The sequence below is a fragment of the Argiope bruennichi genome, chromosome 1 (genome assembly GCF_947563725.1).
Source record: "Argiope bruennichi chromosome 1, qqArgBrue1.1, whole genome shotgun sequence".
NCBI lineage: Eukaryota > Metazoa > Arthropoda > Arachnida > Araneae > Araneidae > Argiope > Argiope bruennichi.
The window spans coordinates 50,306,479-50,330,241 of record NC_079151.1 but is presented as its reverse complement, the minus strand read 5'-3'; the positions used below and the strand labels follow the sequence as shown (position 1 = coordinate 50,330,241).

General features: G+C 26.4%; 1 protein-coding gene across 1 annotated transcript in view; it reads right to left on the bottom strand.

The window, feature by feature from the left end:
• The window catches only part of LOC129971221 (2-oxoadipate dehydrogenase complex component E1-like), a 55,983-nt gene extending 32,550 nt beyond the window's left edge, over window positions 1–23,433 (bottom strand). The window contains exons 1-10 of the mRNA XM_056084810.1: window positions 23,254–23,433; window positions 20,961–21,075; window positions 18,532–18,700; window positions 18,097–18,204; window positions 17,446–17,557; window positions 16,126–16,223; window positions 13,072–13,135; window positions 12,836–12,909; window positions 6,484–6,627; window positions 1,547–1,662 (exon numbers count right to left, since the gene is read on the bottom strand). Of these exons, the coding sequence (XP_055940785.1) occupies window positions 1,547–1,662; window positions 6,484–6,627; window positions 12,836–12,909; window positions 13,072–13,135; window positions 16,126–16,223; window positions 17,446–17,557; window positions 18,097–18,204; window positions 18,532–18,700; window positions 20,961–21,075; window positions 23,254–23,359 (1,106 nt within the window). The 5' untranslated portion in view covers window positions 23,360–23,433. The remainder of the gene's footprint in view (window positions 1–1,546; window positions 1,663–6,483; window positions 6,628–12,835; window positions 12,910–13,071; window positions 13,136–16,125; window positions 16,224–17,445; window positions 17,558–18,096; window positions 18,205–18,531; window positions 18,701–20,960; window positions 21,076–23,253) is intronic.
• Between the last annotated feature and the right edge of the window lie 330 nt (window positions 23,434–23,763).

Below are 23,763 nucleotides of genomic sequence, written 5' to 3'. Positions count from 1 at the left end.
GTTTGAGGTTTAAAAAACATTTTAGAATTATTATATAAAAACAAAATTAATTGAATGCAAGAATGATGAAACTAGATTACAAAAATGCTGAAATTTGTGTTTTAGCAAAAATTTGTCATGTCTGTATATTGTACAAATAATTAGTTAATGAAAGGTTCTTTAACCACAGAAGATTCCTTATTGCTACAAGCAAATTAGAATAAAAAATATTTCCTGGAGTAGAGTTCATTAATAATGATAGGAGGAAAAAGTGTATAAATATCAGATATAAGAAAAAATCCTAAGTTACAATGAATGTAATTCAGTTTTAAAAGTTGGTTTTGGAAACAAACTCTCACAACTATTTTCAATTAATGTGAAATACAAATATTCAAAGAAAATGAAACTAAATATATTTTACAGAAAAAGGTTAAGCAAATGCCATTTTTTTCAATAGCATACTATATATTAAGCAAGTTAATTCTCTACTAATATTAAGGATGAATATGCATATATATCTTGGTGTTGGTGCATAATAAGTCACACCATTTGACCTAAGGTTGGAGGTTGAAAATGTGTCCCTCAAAATGATTTAAAAACAGTTTTTAAATAATTAAAATTTAAGCAAAATGTGTTACTTTTTACAATAACTTCTAAAAATATTACATCACGAATTTTTTTTACATCTTAAAATTTATTTTTAAAAAAACATTATTTCCATGATATTGATATTTTAAATTATAATTTTTTTTCAATTTTTAAAAAAATATTTTAAGTATATTTTTTTAGAAAATATAACATTATCTAATGAAACTCGAATAATTTCCATTGCTGTTATTAAGATTTCATTCAGGCTTTTTTACTATTGAAGCTGATGAAAATATAAAGAATGATTGGATTTTTTTTCATGTTGAATAAGTTTCAATATAAAGTATACTTTTAATAATTTTTTTAAAATCTGCCCTTTTTTTAACACTGCTATACTTTTCCAAGATATAATTGGGTGCATAAGAATATAGACAACAGGGACATACATAGCAAATCAACAGAATGCTGTAAGACCTCTAGAACAGTATGAGTTATAATCTTTTGAAATTTAAAAATATTTTTCTGAGGAAGGCATTAAGACTAAACTTCAAAACAATATTTAACTGAAATTTTTTGTAGTTATTATTCCCAGCAAATCAACTAATTACCAAAGATGATTAATTTTAAATAAAAGTGAAATCTTCTATTTTCTAAAATATTGAATTCTATAGTAAAAAATTTCAAATGATTGAATCTAATAACTGAAATCTAAATTACTTGGAATTAAACCAATCTAATCAGAAGAAAAAATTATATATGTTTCTATTGGTATGTATTGAAAAATTCTTTTAAAAAAAGGGGGTCTTGGCATTCAAAATATTAAGCATTTCAAAAAAGAAAAGATTTCACACACTGCAGACTACTTCAGTGATACTGCAATTTCATACAATCAACTAAATACACATACAAAATGAAGTATAAAATTAATGCAATAAATATTATATCAAATATAAATGAGCCAATCTATCCTTAAAATTACCTTCCTCTTTCTTGTGGAGTAGTAAAACCAATTTGATTATTGACTATGAGATGTATTGATCCTCCAACAGAATAATGAGGAACATTAGACATTGCAATGGTTTCCATGACTACTCCCTAAAAAACAAAATAAATAAAAATTAAAATGAAATCTACGACCACACATTTCTAGTTATCACGTGAGAACATTATTATTTTTTAAGTCATCATTTGTCTTAATTAATTTAAGTCATTAACCAGTTTGTCATTAAGTCATTAACCAGTTCTATCAGTCTCTATCCCTCTCTCACTATCTCTATATAATTTCTTTTAACTATTAATATTTCTAGCTCGCAAACAAAGTTTTGGAGCTCGACTGATTTTGAGATGAAATAACAGCTATGATGTCATAGTTCTATGTCAATCTTCTAAAAATGCATACGTAATAATAAAGCAATACTGGTAAAAGCAGGTCAACCTTTTAAAAATGCATCTGCTTTCAAATAAGCATACATAATAATAATGCAATACTGGTAAAAGCAGGTAAAAAAATATATATGTGATTAAAAGATGATGAAAATTGCCATTTACACTTTATTCATTGCCTATGTGATTTCGATCTTCAAAATCCCTTAACCAAAACAACATCATGTCCTCACATGATAATAATTATGAAATATATAATAATAAAGAAAAAATTCATAATTTCACTTATTTAAAGGAAGCATTCCCAATGGTCACACGATATTCATTTATCATAGAAAATGAGACCTTTTAATACAGTATTTCTTAGCTGACAACTTTTTTCACATATTTCAGTAGATAAGATAGGAAACAGCTTATGTATTAAAATTTATTTTGTTAAGGTATAATTGTGATAGGAAAGAAAAAAAAAATCACAAAATCTTGATAAACAGTAAACGTTTTTTTTAAAAATAGAAAGATTAGGCAAAAGCAAAAGCCAAAATAATATATATCTCAGGTGAATAAGCTAATAAACCATCACACTAAATACATAATTTTAATTTTTCTTTCAAGTGCAATTTATAAATACATTCAAATGAATTCAATTGAATCTGTCAATCAAATGACTATTTAAATAAAATTTTATTGAAATTTGGATTATTATATTATTAAAATATATTATAATAATTATAACAGAAATTTCTTTAAATCAGAAATATTCTATCCCACCCAATTGATGAATCAAATATTTTATTTCTAATTCTATAGAAGAAATGTGAGCTTTACAGTTTTGCTGCCAATGGTCCTCACCTCTTATATGATATGTCTTTTTCTACTAATATTTATGGAGAATATGTGTGTATCTATGCAGTCACTCTACAAGAAAAACTCTTAGACTAACAGCAAGCAAATTTGGCTCAGATATAATTTGAAAGGTAAAAATATAAACCTTGATATGATTTTAATTAATTAAAAATAAAACGAACTATTGGTGTTTTTTCCATTATAATTTCCAAAAATATTCAGTATAAAAGTAATTTTCATATTATAATAAAATTAAAAAAATATATATTGTTACGAAATTTGGAATGTTCGGAAATTCGGAATGTTTGGATATGTTCGTTTGGATAGTGGGAGTTATATGGTGTGGAGAACGCTCAATCAACAGGCGGCAGTAGAAAATAAAAACAACGACGTTTATTTACACGAAGACATACAGGACAGCACAAAGACGACAACTATATACAGCACAACAGACGATTATCTTCAGCCGAGACGTACAGCATACAAAACAGCAGCATACAACAAATCTCTATTGTAGACAGTAGCGCACAGCTTAGTTCAGCACTAGCTTCATTTCGTCGCTGCTCCGCTTATCTCTGGAAGGCCAGTTCTTTACCGTCGATCCCGACTACTCTTCGATTCCACTGGTCCACGGCTACTCAATTCACCACTGGTCCACGACGACTCCCTGGCAGCTGCAGCTCCTTTTATAGGTCTTAGGAGGTGGGGCTAGAAGCCTCTCAACCAATCTGGAACGTTCGAGACGTATCTCCGTTCCTACTGGACGGATTGGGAAAATTCTCGATGTTTCGGGTATTATCTATTTTGACGCCAAAGTCGCCAAGCTCTGGGACCTCCTATGGAACCAACTATGCTGGGAAGCAGCATCACAGGTTCGTAACAATATATATTTTCATTCATATTCTTTTGCTATATATTTTTCTACTTTTAATTCATTTAAAAAATATTTTAAGAGTATTTTACAATAATATATTTCCTTCTTAACGTGAAACTTAAATTGCACACACACACAAAAGAAGAAGAAAAAAAAAAAAAAAAATGCAGATAATACAAATAATTCAACCTGTGACCTTTTTCATTATTGAGACCAAGGTATGAGGATTTGGCTTATTTTTTTCATGTTGAGTATATTTCAGTATAAAGCATACTTTTAATAATTTTTTTGAAATTTTGTTACACCCACAATTAAGATTTAACTTCAAAATGAAGAAAATTTTTAAGTTCGTTTAAATTTATTTTTTCTGATCCTGTAATTCCTGTCCTACCTCATTTTTTAAATATGATTGCTTTTTTCTGTGATATAATTCAGTATATAAAGATATGCAGAAAATTAGAGAAATGTATAGAATTAAAAATAAAATTATGTAAACCATCTAAAGTAACATGAGTTAGAAATCTATCAACACTTTAAGTTTGAAAATATTTTGCTGAGGAAGATATCAAGACATAGTTCTAGAAAATATTTTACTGAAATTTTTAGCAATCACTAATTTAGCAGGTACCAACGGATTACCAAAGCTAGCTAGTTAATAATAAAGGAGAATGTATGTGTGTTTAAGTGTTAGCACTCTATAAAATGGATATTAGAAATAGAGTCTCCAAATTTGATAACCAGTATACTTTGGAAGATGGGAATATGCATCTCAGAGATGTTTTAAAAACTAAAAGAAGTAATTAAAAATTAAGCAACATTTCAAAACTTTTTTCACATAATTCACACAAATATTCAAGCTCAAAGGTGATTTTCACACCATCATAACATTAAAAAATACAAAGCAGTGACTTATATAGTGAGATCAGTTAATAATACAAAGAATGTTTAATTATTTTAATACATTTTTGATAAATAAACTATAAATTATGGTATGAAATAATTCTGAATGAGACTTAAAAGATCTTTGTGAGCACATGACCATTACACCAGCACTTTGTGCTTGTTAATCTATACTTATATATAAAGCTCAATGTGTGTGTGTGTCTATTGGCACTCTACAGAAAAGACCATTTGACCTACAGCTACCAAATTTGGTACATGTATACCTTGGAGGTCGGGTATGTGCACCTGGGGTCACTTTTTTTGAATTTTTAATTAGAATTTTAATTAATGATTAAAAACTAACTTTCCCGCCAAAAAAATCTTGAGTAAGGGTGAGTAAGCCAAATGAGTAAGGGTTCAGTTTTTTTACCCAACAGTAGAGAGGCTAGGCTTAAGATTTTTCGGCTGATTATTGCAAACGATTCTGTTTATTTTCTTAATGTTTGATGCATTTAAAATTAAACATTGTTAATTAATCGATCTTTCAGATTCATTCTGAAGTACTTTTGAACTAAAATAAAACAGAACAAAGGAAATTAAAAATTTCTAATCTGCATAGCGTTACCCCAACTGGCGTAGAAAAACTCACGCATTTGCGTTACCGTAACTGGCGTTGAAAATTCACGCATGCGCATTGTGTTCTGATTGTTGACATGACAACCATTATCAATGGATGATTTAAATTATTTTTAGATTAGTTGCATGCTTTTGTAATTAAAGTGTATTTATGTTAATTATATATTTTTTGTATGTGCTTATAGTTTTAAGTCCATCGTTTTTTAAGTAATTTTTTTAAACCTGTTTTCAACCGATTGTTTTAAACGATTCGTTTTATTTTCTTAGTGTCTGATGCATTTAAAATTAAACATTGTTAATTAATCGATCTGGTCATGATGAATCTGAGAAAATTTTGTTGACAAATTCTTGAAATATTACATAAATTTAAAAAAATATTCTTTAGTGCCCATAAAGTTTAAACGCTCAATGACTGTTTTCAGTAATCATATTACAAAAAGAAACTTTGTTTCAGTAAAAAATATTATTATATTAATTGCAGATTAATCCTTTCCACTTTAATTTAAAGTATAAATTCTATGGGAGCTAACAAAAAATTAGAGCGATACATATTACGTTATGACTGAAGGCGTTTATAATATTATGAGTGAATTATATGACTATCAAAATTTGAAGTTTTAAAATATTTTGAGGAAGAAGTTATTAAATTAGGAATTGCCTAAAATATTTAATTATTAAAATTTTAAGGAGCATTAAGATTGGCGAACCGGCTGGCCGCCAAAGGCAGCTAGTAATTCATAAAATGCCATTCACTACAATCTCTATCACAAAGCTATGCAGGCCATTTATTTTTTCCCTTCCAAGTTTCTGATCCATGTCATATTTTATAAATAATTCTGTGCATACTTTTTTTTACCTTTGATATGATTAAGAATTTTTTAAAGGGTGTTTTACAAATGAAAAATCCCCTTTTTTCATTATTAAGCTATTGGCCATTTATACACAAGGAATTCCAAATTTTGAATATCATCATCATATTCTTTCCTGATGAACAATATGCCATGGAATTCTTGCTATAATTTCTTCCTTTTTATTGGGGGGGGGAGGATAATTTTTATCATATTTTTATAAATTTATTATTATTTTATTTTTCTTATTGACAGTTTATTCACAAAATAGAAATATATTCTTTTTCCAATCATAATTCCTTAACATATAATGTTACGTATCTTTAAAAATATTTTTGTCATTGAAAACTATATATTTATGTACTAAAAATTAACATGAAGAGCCTAATGTTAAATTAAAAGACATTTTTGATGAAGAAAGAAATAGCACAAATTTCTAAAAAAACGTACTTGACCTGAAAATGAAGCATCTCCATGAACCTGTATAGGTAGAACTGGATATTTAAACTCATTCATTGAATCACTTCCATAGTCAGCCAGCTTTAAGCTTTGAAGACGACTGCGAGCATACCCAGCAACAACAGGTGAAACAGCCTGTCAATGGAAAAAATAATTTTTAAAAATGACATAAAAAATATGATTTTTAAATTTTTTTTTTATTTCAAACTATTTTTCAAAGTACAATATTAAAGAAGCAAGACATACATTTGAAATAAGCATACACCCCTGAGTGTCATTTGCCCTTGTTATACCTGACTATATTATTAATATCCTATTAAGCAACATTTATTTATACAAAGTCTTATAATAAGTACTAAGACTAATTAATATATTTAATATAATAAGTTGCATATTTTTTATTTTTGTTTTTCAATAAGATCTTGATTATGATTATTTTAGATAGCACATTTATTGCACATATACAAATGTTTGCCTCATCCCAAAACATCCCTTTCATGAATGATAAATTTTTCAAATCATTCTAATACTACATGCACAAAAAATAAATACATATAAACATAAAAAAATTACAAAATTAATGAAATACTTTCTATGGAATAGTTTGAATTTTCATTGTTAAAAACTTTTCTAAGAAAATGTGCAGTCAACATTTCAGTTTGAATATATCTTAGTTTAATTACATTGTCTTCCTACAAATCTTTCAAAAAATGAAAATGTAAATATCATATGCCTTGATTTATCCATAGACCTACAGCACTAATTTGATGCTTGGCTATTTGAATTTATGGTTATAGAATCCTCAATATATTGATTACATTTCAGTTCAATCAATATATTTACAATCTAAATAATATCTTTACAAATTTCAGAAATTGCATACAACTCTGCTTCACATGTTGAAATACTAAGAATTTTTTATTTACAACAATTCCAAGAAATTAATGACCAAGAAAAATTATGTCATTAGAAAAAAATTACCATTTTCCACATTTGCTCAACTATATCAGAAATAGGATTTAGAAAACCAATTTTGTTATTATAAAACAATTTCTTAACTTTTGAACTCATCAAAGATCTTTATATGCTTTTAGCTACATAATAATGCTTTTTTTTTTCTGATTTATGATTAAACTGCAAAAGATAAGTTATTACAAATGATGTATCAGAATCTGACCTCTTAGCTAAATATAAAAATTCTTCAATTAATTTATGATACATAATAATATCAATCTGCTTGTTTGTATTCGGAAAGCTCTTTTATTTTTTTCCTTTTAAAATAGTTTTGATACTTTTACATTAAATCTAGATTATATTTAAACGATAGGGAATCAAGGTATTCAGGTTTCAACAAATGGATGCCATTTTCATGCTTTAAAGTTTCAGTTTGGTATCTCATCAGTTTTGTTCTCATACATTTAAAATAAGTTTTTAAGGGTAGTTACAGTTTTATAACACATTACATCATTATTACAAATACAGATAAGAACTAAATCATCTACATACATACATAAGACATTTTGGCCATCATTCTTAATGAAAACACAGTTTTCAGAAACTAAATTCAAATTTTTTTAATTTGGTTTTTATAGTCATATATCAATTTCTACCCATTTGTGGTAAGCTATAAATATTCTTAATTTATAAAACCTTGTCTCTTCAATTAATTTTTCATAACTAGGTGGAGGTAACACATAGACAGTTTCTTCTAAATTATTATACAAATAAGCACGTTTTACATTAAAAAAAAAAAAATTGGGAACAAATTTAATTTTGATATCAGTATGATTAATAATTAGAAAGATTTTATATTTGTGACTGATCAGAGAACATCATTCTGAATAATCTTTTAAATAATTATTATTTATTGCAAAAACTTGCTGCAAAAAAACTTTATATTTTATTTTTTCCAGCCTTATCTTGCTTTAATGAATGCATCTATTTGCTTCTTATTAATTTTGTTTTTGTAGTTTTTATTATTATTATTATTACTATTATTACTCAATCTTCTTGCTCATTTAATGAATCTATTTCCTTTTTCATACCTATTCCCAATTTTTACAAAACGCAGTATTTATTACTTCTATATAAGCTGATATTTTCCTACATTTCAGCCTTTCTGAATGTCTAAATCTGATTTATATAAATACTTTTAAGCTCAACATTTGATATTTGGTTTTCATCTCCCAACTGTAGGTTGATCACTGTACGTTAGATACGTTAAAGATCAGATACGTTAATACCTTCACTTGCTTCCGGAATTTCTAAATAAGAAACTTCATCTCTGGTTTTTGATTAATTTTGTTTCTTCTAGCAATGAATTTATCTCAAAGTGTTCACTTGCATTTTTCTTAAATAATTACAACCTTTTAAAATTTCACTGATTTTTGCATATTTATCTTTTGGTTTTTAATATAAATGCAATAATCTTGCCCTGGCCTGCGTATCCTAGCAATATACCACATCTTCCTGGTACACTAAATTTGTTTCTTATTATATTTGGAACATGAAAATAAGCCATACATTCCATGATAATCTTTTTTTTTATTGGTCCAAATCTCAAGGGGAGTTTTTTCTTTTCCTTTATATAGTATTACATTATATACTGCGTGCGGCATAAATTCGGGCAAACTTCAAAAAATCATAATAAAAAAAGCAATGATCGAAAAAAATTGCGGTTTGCGAAAATATGTTCTGAGAGCCTTTGGATTTCGTTATTTCCATTTTAAAAAATGTATTTAAAAATGACCGATAGATGGCGCTCACACGGTCATACCGAGATGGTTTAAGCAAATCAGGAAAACAGAGCACAGTAACATTATAGTACATTTTATTTTAAAGCAAAAGATACTCAACATGACCGCCACCATAAGGTATTAAGCAAGTGAGGCGCGTAAATACGCCTATTACAGCTGCGTGTAACATGTCGGCATCGATGCCACTAACGGCCAATTGAATGGCCTCTTTCAGTTCCACCAAAGTGGCAGGAGAGCCCCGGTAGACACGAGACTTCCGGTATCCCACAACTAAAAGTCCGCTTGTGAAATCGTGAGGACCACTCATTCTTACATCCTCTGCCTATCACTCTGTCCTCAGTGAATGTGTCTAGGAGGAACGTCTTAACGGAACTAGTAACGTGGGGCGGGGCACCATCCTGCATGAAGGTGATGGAAGATAATGCACGTCTTTGCAAAGCAGGCATAACGTGGTCTCGCAAAAGCCTAAGATAGCGTTCTGCAGTGACGAAACAGGTTTTCCAACCGGATACAGGACAACGCTCTTCAAAAAAAGAAAGGGCCTAGAATGAAGGACGCAGTAAAATCGCACCAAGCAGCATGTGGAGAATGTAGTGATTTGGTCGTGTACGCACGCGGGTTTGAAGCTGCCCAGATACGACTGTTTTGCGTATTGACATCACCATGCAATGAAAAGTGGGCTTCACATGATGTTCAGTAATCATTGTGGGTCACGTTCCAATTGTAGGAGCACCCATGTTGCAAAGGCTTGTCTTTTCTGGCAACAACTGGTGAAATGCCTCTATCTTGTACGGATGCAGTTTCAAGATTTCGTGCAGAATGTGTCGGATCAACCTTTCCGGAATTCCTGTTACTTTACCTGCTTCACGTGCACTGGAACTCCCAGTTGAAGTCTCGGCTGCCACATTTCTCATGACCCTTTGGACAACAGGGACGCTGTCAGCGCTGACGGATGGTCTGCCACTTCGTGGACGATCCTCTAATCTTCCCGTTTCCTCAAAACGACGAACTAAATTCAATATCCCATTCAATGAAATTGGGTTTTTCTTCGCCTTAATTCCTTTCACCGCCCGTAACTGTCGCAATGCTTTAGTCGCGGATTCACCGTTTTTGTAGAACAGTTTAACCACTAATGCTCGATCCGATAGCGATAGTATGCTACTGGCGTCGAATGACAGATCCATTTCCAGCCTTGTGTTTTATAGCTATACTGATTTGCATAAACAGTCCCAGTATGACGTGTGAGTGCCATCTGTCGGTCATTTTTTAAATACATTTTTTTAATGGATAAAACAAAATACAAAGGTTCTCGGAACATATTCCCGCAAACCGCAATTTTTTTCGAGCATTACTTTTTTTATCATTATTTTTCGAAGTTTGCAAGAATTTATGCCGCACCCGGTAACATAGTTAATAGCATCAGCACAAAATTTTATTGGAAGCTTCTTTTACATAACAATGATCCATCTCTTTCAAGAAGGATACAGTTTGCTTTCTCAGCTTTAATAATACTTTCATTATTGTATGGAATGGGATTTTCCCCCCATGAAATATACATGAATTAGCTACATAAATATTAAATTGCCAATTTACGAATTCTAAACTTCTACCAGTTCTTAATTTTAATTCTTTTACAGCTTAGATTTCCATATTTAACTTTAAGTTGAGAAAAATGTAATATATATTACTTCTATTTTTTAAGAAATAAAATACATGCCTGAAAAACATCCACCAATACCAAGAAATATTTTACACTATCTAAAGAATCAAACTAAATACGACTATACAGATCAGCAAGAATAAACTGACGAACCTCAAAATTTTGATTTATGACAATATGACGGATTTTTTAATTATTTCACTCATACTACATCTGAAAACATTTATATTATCAATATATATTTTTTTAATTTTAAACATATACTCAGGATTTATATAAATAATCTATTAGGTCAAATTTCATAATTATTAGTAGATTTATTAGGAAGGCAAAACTCCAAATTATTCAATCATTTTAAATATACTCCTAATCTACATTATTCTTATATGCTACTTAAGTTATTATTTTTATTAAATATCAATACACAATTATTATTAGATTTAACTTTAATCAGATTTATCAGATTTAACTCTTATCCATTAGACATGTAAAAGATAGAACATTATTTCTTAATCCAGGAACATAATTTAAATTTATAATAGTTAATTTATAAGATTATTGTATTGTGTATTCACAGAATTTGCTTTCACGTTCCAGATTTCTTCACATAAAATTTTATATACATGTTAAATAAATATTCTTTATTTCATAATTTATTTCTTCAAACCACGCACTTTCTTTAACCATATGACAAGAAGCTACAATATTCACTAACCATAATTTATCATTTAGTTTTTCATGATATATAGAAGCAGTAAAAACAGAAGCTTGTTTTTTAAATGACAAGTTGATATAGTGATGAATTTTTTTCCAATTATTCCTTCGAATATTTTTTGTATTTTTATTTCTAAGAAAACAATCCTTGACCATGTGATTTGGGTGCCTGCAGATGTAACAAAGTCTTGTACATGGGTTTTTTAACCTTCGGTACGACTTCCAAGTGAATTAAAAGTATTTTCTTTTGTTATGGAGAATTTCTAACATTCATCTACTAATTGCATTATGTTTTGAAGAATCTCATATATTGAAAAATTTACCTTTTAGACTGCATATTGAATAGAATACAAGATTCTTAGATAAGACATCTAACCCAAGACAATAACAATTAGTTAGAAAATACTCCTCTTGCTTTAGCAGCATAATCACTCACTGATCTGTAATTTTTTATTTGAATGTTTTTCAGTTCATTGCTGGCTTCAATTTTTCAATCTTCTATATGACCCATGAATGCTGATTTGAATTTACCCATAAGATTTTTGCATCTTCTTCAAAATGCAAAAACTGTTCTGTTTTCCTACTGTGGTTTGAAGAAACATTCTACTGTTTCTTTTTCACCAAGATTTTTCGGCTTCACATTAAATATTACATAGTAGAGTCTTTTTAAACTTAGAGCAGCATGAATATTTATAACCTAAATGGAATTATTAATTCCAAGCTTCCATTTTAGAGTTTGTTTCGAATCACACAGTTCTTCTTTTTCCCTCCACAACAAAGAAACCTAAAGAACCCTAACCATGCTCTGCTATTATTTGTCGCTGTTTTTTGATCATGATTCTTTCAAATAACACATTATATTATATTATATATCACTGTCCAGTTCTTTTAAACTTAGAGAAGCATCTAATCATTATTCTATAGCTGAAAATTGTTGTCAACTTACCCCTACTGTTAAAATGAGGTGAGTGAATTATTTTTATGGAATATTTTTGTGTAGATGAATATCTTCATTATGCACTTCCCTTGTTTTAATCATTTTCCCTTCTTTTTGCAAGCTTTGAAGATGTAGCTATGTATTTATAATACTGTACAAAGAATACTGTGTGCTTTTTTATTCATCTTTTGTATAAAGCAAATAAATTTACTTATATAAAAAAAAAACCCAGTAATAATGGGAAAAAAATAATGGAATAATGATTTGTTAACATACCTCTAAATGTGAAGGATTAGGAAGTAATGTAATATGCACTGATTTGTCTTCATATTTATACTCAGTCAACCCAGCTAAAAAAATAAGAAAAGCAGGTTTAAGTTTTGAAAAAAAAAAATTGTTCTATTGCAGAAAAGCAGAAAATAAGACATATGTTTCATCTCATATATTAAAAATGAAAAATTAAAAACATCTAAACATATTACATTACATATACTGTCTTTGCCATCACTTACTCAAATGAGATAATACATCTCCAGTAGCATCAATGCCAGCAGGAAATTCTGAAAATCCCAACATCTAAAAAGAATTAATATTAAAACTTTTTGACTGAATATTCAAAGCAATGTAAAAATTTTATTTGAATATTATGTAACAAACAAAATTATCTGTGTGTATTTGAAGTCAAGTTTAACTTCTATTCGATGTTGTAATAGATTTTTTTATTTATTATTATTTAATTAAGGTTAGTAAGAAAGAAAAATTTAGTGCATGCATTTCTTGCAATAAGAAATTCTAAACTGCAATATACACATAAAATTAATATCTTACAAAAGAATGCATAAGATACTAATTTTATCATGCTTCTAAAATGTAATATATAAAAGCACAAACTTAAAATCAAAATTCATTTAGTAGATGTATTCCACAAGGTGCTTATTAATGTTATTTTCCATTATAATTTTACAAATTTATTCTATAATTACATTTAAATCATACCACTTGAAACAATATTCATTTCACAGTTTTATTTCTTAAATAATGACAGACAAAAACAAATATAAAACTGCATTTCTTAATTTATATAATAAGATACTAAACAACATAGAAAAAAATATTTTTATATCATTGTCAAAAGCTGTGAATTTAGGTAATTTAATATTAAAAATAATTTTTTTTAGAAATAATATTAACTCTTTTTGAATTACAAAGTAATAACAATAATAAATTGTTACAAACAATAACAGTTTTAATTTGATCACATCAATGCATCATAATATTTCTCAATACTTCTTCAAAAATATAATAACATCTTTTTATTACATTACACTTTATTACATTTACAAACTAGTTTTATTTTTCATTATTTTATTTAATGCCAAAATCCTTCACTTAATTTTACTTTTATTTTTCAAACCAGTACTGGGAGCTCTAGAGGCAAAAAAGCAGCTTCTGTGTAAGGTTAGATTGCAAAGTATCAGAACAATAAAATAAGATATTAATTAGAATATCATGAACTATTTCTCTCTACTTATAAAATAATATTTTATAAAAAAAATCTGAATCAATTTTTTTCAAAATTTTATTTCAATGTCAATCATTTAACATATTTTCATGTAATTTTTACATTCTGGCTTTAATATACTTTATCACTCTTGTATTCCATCCTTCCTTATAAGAACTTTACATTTTTATTGAATATTTTGTACCATACACAGTTATTAATCCTCCAACTGTTTATCCTGCAATTACTATTGAATGAAAGTCTATCCATTTTCTGTTGCATAACTCATTTTTGGTGGACTAATGTGTTTATCTTTTACTATTACAGATTTGAATTATATCATACAATTATCAGGTAGAATATAATAATAGTTCACTTCATCTAGAAATACTTTAACTTGTTTGCAAATGTTACATTGAAATAACAATTTAAAATAAATCAGCAAGGTGTAAACTTTTTTTTATGTTGTTTTTAAAATTACAAAAAAGTTTTTTTCTTTTTGTTATTTGCCATGGTTCTTCTGTAACATGGCAATATTTTGAATATATGTTTTGAGTTATTATGCAGTAAGTTATTGTTAGCATACTTTGTATCTCTTACATATTAAATATATCAGGGTATCTAAATAACATAGGATGCAAAGGATTATATAGAAAGTCATTCAAATTAGAATAAGGAGAATTCAGCTTATATAATCTAGAGAGATCAAAGAAAGAATAAGAAATGATTTAATCATAAAATAGATTAAATTGACCACTATTAATTTTTATTTTCATTAATACATAGTTTTATAACATATTTTTGGTTTCAGTAGAATGCAGGTTCGAAGCAGTGAAGAGACTTGGTCTTTTTACTTCCGTTTTATTCTCTCTCAGGAGGCAAACATTATTATTTACAAGAAGGTGCAGTGCGGCACAAAAACAGAAGGCAAAAAAGGGACGATCAAATGATCACTAGTCTTATATAACATAGGATTTCTGGCCAGGTGCCAATTCAATACACATGGTGACCTTTGACAATTTTTCAAGGCAACTGAAGATATCACTTTCTCTTGATACATAGTACTGATGGTGCATTATTTTTACAGAGAAATTAATTAAACCGAAAGTGGAATTGGATCACGAAATAAGAGAATATTTTAGAATGAAGTTACAATGGGTTAAATTAAGATAAAATCTTAGAAATTAATTTGGATTAAATTAAAAGTTTAATATATATATATAGGTTATAAACTGCACTAATCACAAAATATTATTTCAATCACTTCATAATTAGTTGTTTCTAACTTGAAAAAGCATACATATCATTTGAAATAAAGACATTGAAAAAAAAATAATAAAAGGAGAAAGATCTCTTTTTTTAATGGATACCAATTAGTGCATTATTTTGATATTTTACAATATGATATAAATATAAGTTCTATTTTAGCAATAAATAGTGACCTTATAAGAGGTTCCAAATTTTAAACTTAAAAAAAAACTATACAAATTATTTACTGGTTACATTGTCTAAAAGTAAAAACAGAATTTGTTCATGCTTTAGTTGCTCAAGGAACATTCCTAGTAACATAATTTCCAATAATCAACAATGTTTATAAATGGGGTATTTTTTGTTTGTTTGAAGATCAAACAACAAATAAATGTTGCTATAACTGTGGAAATAAAATGCTTTTTTATAACAGAGGAATATATCATTTTGCAGTTGGTAATGTGGTCAAGCTATTATGAAAAATAAAGTATTTCAAGTCTGATTAAACTACCTTCCTTTCAATAGGGTAAAATAATTTTAAGGAAGTACAATCAGTTTTTTAATTTGTAATATACATTTAAACAAATATGAACCAGAAAACAAATGTTCATTCAAAGCTTACTGAGACAAAAGAAAATACATATGCATTTGAATTAATTGGATAATTTAAAAAATTATACTTGACATCATATTTCAAAGTTAAGGTAATTATATAAAAACAAAATAAATAAAATTACCATTAAGGGAAATAAGAAAAACACTGTATTTTCAAAATAAACAATTAAATTCATAAAGATATGTTTTATAAAACTTATACCTTTTTGAACATTACAACTGGAGGGAAATCAAGAAGACCAGTTAATAAATTTAATCTCCCTCTATGTGGAATGCCAATAATGACATCTTTCAGTCCATCTAGAACAGAAAGACATGGATATTTTTAAAAAGTAAAATTCTTTAAATATTTCAGATTCATGTATTCAAAAAACGTATTTAAATTCTAATATAAACACTTTAAAGTACTAATGATTTGATGTAGTGTTAAATAAAATTTAAAAGCAACTATTCAAATCAGAAGTGAATACAAGGGGAATGAAGGGTTATGAGAATCATGACTCCTTCTAAACCTCAGATAGTATTTTGTAGTCCGGAAAAACTGATATTGCAAGGGCCATAGCATTTGAATGGTTGATTAAGCAACATACAATTGATTGATTAAAAAATAAAACTTTTATTGAAACCAGTTGTAATATACTCTATACATTATATACAATGGTTGAAGTTTGGGTAAATTTAATGTTGATGATTGGCAATCACAGAAGCTTTAAATAATGATTTGTACTAATAATTCCGTTTATTCCCCAACAAAATTAAATTAGGAAATTTTGAAACTATTTGCTCTAATTTTACATTTAAATTCAAACTAGAAGGCATATTAATGGCAATGTTTAGTTTCAAAGGCCTGATCTTGAATCGATTTAGTGTTTTTAATTAATGTACAAAACTCTCCAGAAAACTTCCATACTCAAGACGATATTCTTAAATAGAGCCCAATAATTCTACGTTTCATTATTATTTTTTTTAATTTGCAAATAATTATATGCTTTAAAAAATAAAATTATTTTAAAAAAATGACTGACAATAAAAAATTATGGCATAAAAAATGAGACAGAATTATAGCCCATATTTTGAATACAATAAACAAAAAATAATATATAATAGCATTCCTCTTTCATGGTACCTTAATGATACTTTTCTAATGAAAAATGAATATTAATGAGTAATTCAAAGTTATAAAATGCTACCTCTTATTGATAAAACATGCAGTGAATCTACAATTATATAAATCTATAAACAAAATATAGTACCATTTGAATTGAAAATTTCATGCTTAAGTACATATCGAGTCTAAATTATTATTATTTTTTTTTTTTAAAAAAAGAGAAAAATCAGATTAATTCTAAACAAGAAAACTAATGTTGTTCTGATAATTATATGATTAATCAATAAATGCTAATCAATTGCTAAGTTAAAGCATTTCTTTAATAGAACTGTTACTTTTACATAGCTTACAGGCATTTCTTTATGGTCTATCACAATTAAACATATGAAAAGTAGAAATAAAATTATACTGTACCTATACAAGACTGGCGAAACACTTCAAGAAAAAATGCAATCATACTTTCTGCCCCTTCACCACCATATCGTTTTACGGTTGCAAATTTTGTTGCCAAAAAATTGTCAAAGATCTATAATTAAACAATTATTTTAAATGAAAATATTTGTAGGTAGTTGGATTAACTTCTAAACTGCATTTAAAGCAAATGTTAATATTATGATTTTATTAAGAACATTTTATCTGACAACAAAGATTTTTGCAAGCTTAGTAGTTATTTCATCAATAATTAGTCCTACTCTTTGTTGCATGATATGATAATCTATCATTACATTTAAAATCAATAAAATAGTTTTTAAAATGTCTTGTATAAACATTTATTCAGTAACAAGAAAAAAATACAGCATGAATAGAAATAAAGAACTATAATTTCTACAATGATGCAACTTTAAAATTTAGAATACTATGTTCTGAAAACAAATATAATTACAATAGCTTCATCAACATTATTACTAACTTGAGAATCAGCTAATATGTAATGAACACATTCAAGATTTAATTTGAAAAATAATGACCATATGAGCTACACTAAAATTTTAGCATAGAAAATTGTAATTTTAATCAATTTAATAAATCACTTAGTTTGCACTTTAAAACAGAAAAAGTACATACTTGAGATTTGATAAGTTCATTTATTAAATCCTTTTTCTCTTGACAAGACATTGTATGTTCAAGTTGGATTTTTTCAAATTCTCTTGCAAGCCATTCTTTTTCATTTTCCTATAAATGAAAGTACTTCCATTATTAAAAAAAAAATACACATTTTGAATTTTTCAATATATATTTACTTTGTTTTTTTTTGGGGGGGGAGGGTCAATTAAAGTAGCAGACAATAGCATTAGCAATTGGAACTATAAACATTTAGATTGCAAGTAAAAATATATTCATTTGCAGTTAGAACTATAAATATTTATTTTATGCACAATAATATATTAATCTTTACTCATAAAAATTTTCTTAGGCAGTTTATTCTTCATACTCCATTAAACAATACACAATAACAGTAATAAAGAATAACATTATATTAGAGCAATATTTTATTATTACATGTAAATGCTGAAATTCAATTCCTATTTTATCACAGTAGATTCTTTTCAACATCAGAAAAAAATCTTCAGAATTAGTTTCAGTTTCATTTGAATGAAGTATTCCTGATAAGGATATTCTTTCATTGCTTTCCAAGCCATAATTTAGTGGATCCAGAGAAGAAAGATATCTAAAATAAAAAAAAGAATAAACAATTACAATCATCAGAAAAAAAAAAATGTATCTTGTATAAATAACTTCCGTCAATCAAAAGCAAAAAGTGAAACTTGTCTTTAATTTTCCTCTCTTTCTTATTATGATTTCATATAGTACAGAGATTGAAAAGAAAAATTTCAATTGGCTTTGCTTGAAATGGTACAGGGAAAATAAAATTAAAAAATAAGAATTGATAAATATGGTCAATGAAAATAAAACAGATTTAAATGTCATAAGATAATAATTAAAAAAATTATACATTTAAAAGAGTTTTTAAAAAAATTAAACAAAATCACTCAGCCCTAACCACTCATTTGATTCTATCCATTTTTATTTTATATGAAAGCTCAAACCCCTAGATGTATTCCTCATTTAAGAGAATCCTATTTGACTATACATTCTCTACGAGAGAGAGAGAGAGAAAGAGAAGCATAAAAGAGTTTTCTCTTAACATTCATTTCTCTTAACACATTAATTTCAAAATTTTTTATTTGATATGAGACCTCATGATCTCTAATCACAATAAGCATCAATGGTCATCTAGCTTCTGTAACTCCCTAATATAAAAAAACACTATTTAATTATACATCCTCTATGGGGGAAAAAATCCATGCAAGATCTCTCCAACCCCAATCCTTATACTAATTTTTATTTTATATGGAAGATCTTGATCCTTAGATATGCCATGAATGAGTACTTGCCCCAACTATCCTTCCATTTTGAGAGATATTGTAAAATAAAAATTTTGACAAACTCTTCATTTTCAACATTTAGTTTGATTTTACTAATTTTTCTTTGTCAATTAATTCATCACTTTGGAAGCTTAAATAGTAATTACTTTGACTTTGGTAAAATGTAATTAAAAAGAAATTTTGTTGATATTGCAAAATTTATATTAATAATATAACAAATAAACAACTGTCCATATAAGTAGGCTAATGCATAAATAAAAAATATAAAGCATTTAACAATTACTTCCTAAAAAAGCTATAGTAATTTTATGACTACACAGAAAAGAAACTTATACTTTTCTTTTTCTTTTATATACAAATGCACATGACTTCATCATTAAAATTACAATAGTCTAATTTTCCATTTGATTATCTAATAATTACTACAGCCAATTAGAAACTGCTGAAAAAAAATTATTAATAAGATTTTAAAATCTTATCTTTAAATTCTATCTTTTTAAAAACTTACATTTTTTTTAAATCAAATTATTAGCTTATTTTATAAATTATTAGAACCTAAAATAACTGAATAATATAGATATGTTTTTATTATTTATTTTAAGACTTTTATAACTGTAAATTATAAAAAAAGAAGACAAAATATTTTTCTTCTTTCCTGTAACTGTTTAAATTAAATTAATTTAACTGTTTAAATTTCTAAAAAATCATGGCTGCAAATTCTATAAAAAAATTTAATAGAAATAAACTTAGTTAAATTTTTATTTTCATTTTAATGAGCTACTTATCTTTAGTTAGAAATATATTTTTAAAAAAAGTAATACTGATACTTTAGTCAGGATACTTTTCTCCTTTTAGTAATGCTCATCATTTACTTTCCCAATAACTTTATACTTTTTAAGTAGATGTGATACATATAATATTTTCATAGATAGTTTAAAATTAATTTTTAAATGGGAAAATAAAATATTTGTTTTTGTTTTATATAAAAATAAAAGAAAATATTAAAATTAAATTTTAAAAGGGATATATATTTAAAATTATATTAAAGAAACTATCTAGGAATCTAAACCACAGAAATCAATTAACATATTAAAATATTGTTTGATTATAATCAAAAATTGCAAAAGCTATGCAATTCATTTTATATAAAGAAAATAAAACACTATAATTAGAGCAAACATTTAAAAGAATTGAAATATTCAACCAAATTGAAAAATAGTGAGAAAAGGGCCATTCTTTTAAATGAAACAACAGTGAACATACTTCATATACAGAAAAGTTTACAAAATAGTAAGTTATGATAAATGATGAAAAAAAAATTTCAATACAAAAGTAATTTTATATTATATATAACTTTATATAGTAATATATGAAGATATTTTATCACACATTTGCTACATCACTTTAAAAAACATTAAAAAAAAAAAAAATGTTACGCAAAACAATTTAGAAAAAAGAAAAAAAAAAATGTAAACAAGAAATATTTTAAAAGTAAATTTTATATGGAAAAATGTATAAAATTCAGATTTGACAAATACAAACATGTTTTTAGGCTCTCCAAGAGGATTCAGATTTGCAATCCTATATCCATTATTCCTAAATGCTTCTGTAACTTGATACACTTTGTTTGCAAAGTTTGTAGGTAAGCTAGAATTGTCTAGAAATTTCAAAAAATCATTTTTAAAATGAAAAAACATGAAATAAAACATTTTAGCATTTAAGAAGTCTAAATATTTATTATGTAATAACACTGAAAAAAAAGTTTTAAAATATCATACAAAAATATCTGCAATATTAGATTGTTTAGTTTTCAAATTCTTATTTTTAACCGTTTAAAAACTTTAGAATCATCAACCTTAATTAATACTGACTGATTAATTATTATCCTGAAGCTTTTTAAAGCTTCAGGATACAGTTTGTCTTAAAAGACAAACTGTATTCTAAATTTTACTATTTGGTGCACATTAAGTAAAGACTGAAGCTAAGAAATCTCAGTTTAGAACTTGGCAACAAATATTTGGTCTTGGGAGAAGAATGAATTTTCTATATTAACAATGGTTGTTTTAAAAGATTAAATTTTAACTTGGGAGATGAACAATTTTAAAACATGACAGATTAAAAGGATCATGGAATTTAATACTGAATGATTTTTTTTTAATTTAACACTTAATGCAATAGTACATATAGGAAAACATAATATCAATTGTTATTAAAAACAAAATTCCAATAAATACAAAATGCAGATAAAATTTATTAAATCTTTTATAGAGCAAACAGTGAACATTTAATGGAATGCAAATACAAATGAAAACATCTATATTTTTAGAAAATATTTTTAGTTTATTTTTTTATGAAAATATTTTTTAGTTTTCTGCAGATTTTTACAACTGACACACATATCATCATATAGTTTTCACATCTATATTATTTACAAATAATGATATTCATTTAAAAAAAATTTTTGTAATGTAATCAAAATCCAATTTAGAATTTGAAGCCCTAATAGTATGACAGTAATGGTTAAAAAGGTAATGAAAAAATAAAATCTAAATTCTATGTGTTTAAAAGTTAAAAAGTGTGATAAGTTATATAATAATCAAATAAAAATTTATAAACTTTTAGCCAAAATCACATTTTATTCAATGGGATCAAGTTAAAAAAAAATAGTCATAAGCAGCCAACTGGGCAGTTTAAAAATTTGAACATATTAAAATATATAAGAAAATCTTGTCAAATTATGAGAAAAAATAAACTGCCCAGCTAAATAATTAAACTGCCTATGCTAAATAATTAAAAACCTGTCAAATGTCAATTAAAGAATACAGTTAGGTTACATATTTGGTAATTTGTCGTCTAAAAATTTACAGTTTGGTCATTATGTCATATTCTTTAGTTTAGCTGAAATTATAATTAATTTCAAAATAAAACCTTTAAAAGCAAACAGCTATGCTCTCATATTAAATGGTACTTATGTAAAAAAAAGAAAAAAAAAGAAGAAAAAAAAAAGAAGCAATGTTAAAGTTCAAAGAAAATAACTTTAACAAAAAATGACAAGTAATAAATGTACCTAAATGATAAAATAAGTTCAATATTTCAATATCATAAAAGAAATGTTAAAATTTTATTATAAATTCAATTTAAAAACAAATTAAAATTAAAGAAAAAGATAGTGTTATTGGAAAACTAGTATTTTGACATTTAAGATAGCATAAAGAAGTTTTTGTATGATGATATGCTACAATGCTTTAGTGAAAAAAAATCTTAAAATTTTTTACTTCTATTTTACCCCTTTTAGAGACATATGCAGAAACGTTTTAATAGCACAGTTATTCCTTCCAAGTACTTGCGCGCCAAACTTCATTTAAATCCATCAAATGTGGAATTACATAAAGTTCAAGCAAAAAAAAGAGGCATTCTGTTTTATATCAATAGATGATATGCAATAAAGAATTGACTTTAAAATATTTCAAAGAAATTATGAAGATTCAAAATTTGATATAGTATAAAAAGTGTTTAATGAAATAAAATTAGCCTACACCACAATATATCTAATGAATGCTCGATTTAAAAATTAACAAATAAAAATGAAAGAATTTTGTTATAGGCGGATTTATAAAGCTTTATATTATTTGTTGTTTAACATTCTATATTAATTCTATCAATTTATAAATGCCGTTGCAGAATGAAAGAGAGCGAGAAAATTTTCTTATTTATTTTTCTACAAGTGTGAAATAAACACTGGCCCAGTTAATGTATGGTAGGATGATGAAGAATAAATAAATATTAAATTTAGTAACTTGTCAATGAAATAAAAAAGAAGTATATAATTTAATACCATAATTCAAAATTGTACTTGACTGAACTCTAAAACCATATATTCCTCGATGTGAATGATAGTTGCGAGCATGATATTTAAAAAATAAGACGGCAAGTCTATTCATATTGTAAACAATCTACGCGGCCCATGTGAGTGATTTGAATTGTGTTGTTGACATCATACATCTTTCGTTTGCTAATTTTCAGTCTGCGTCATAATCAACCAATAAGGTATCAGAAAGCATTCTTAATTGAACTTTTCATCTGAAATATTTTACAGAAAAAAAAGATTTAATTCTACTATTTCTGATTAATAATTTCATAAATTTTATGCATGAGTTTCTTACAAATATTTTGAATTATGATTTCTGTTCATTAGATTGTATCATATTTCATTTAACTTTTTAGAAATTGAACCATAAAAATTTGAAAATATATATTTTTTTAAAGCAACAAAATTTTGTGAACATCATTTGGTATGATTGATTTGTAAACGAAAAAAAACAAAAAAACATGAAAAGTTTCAATG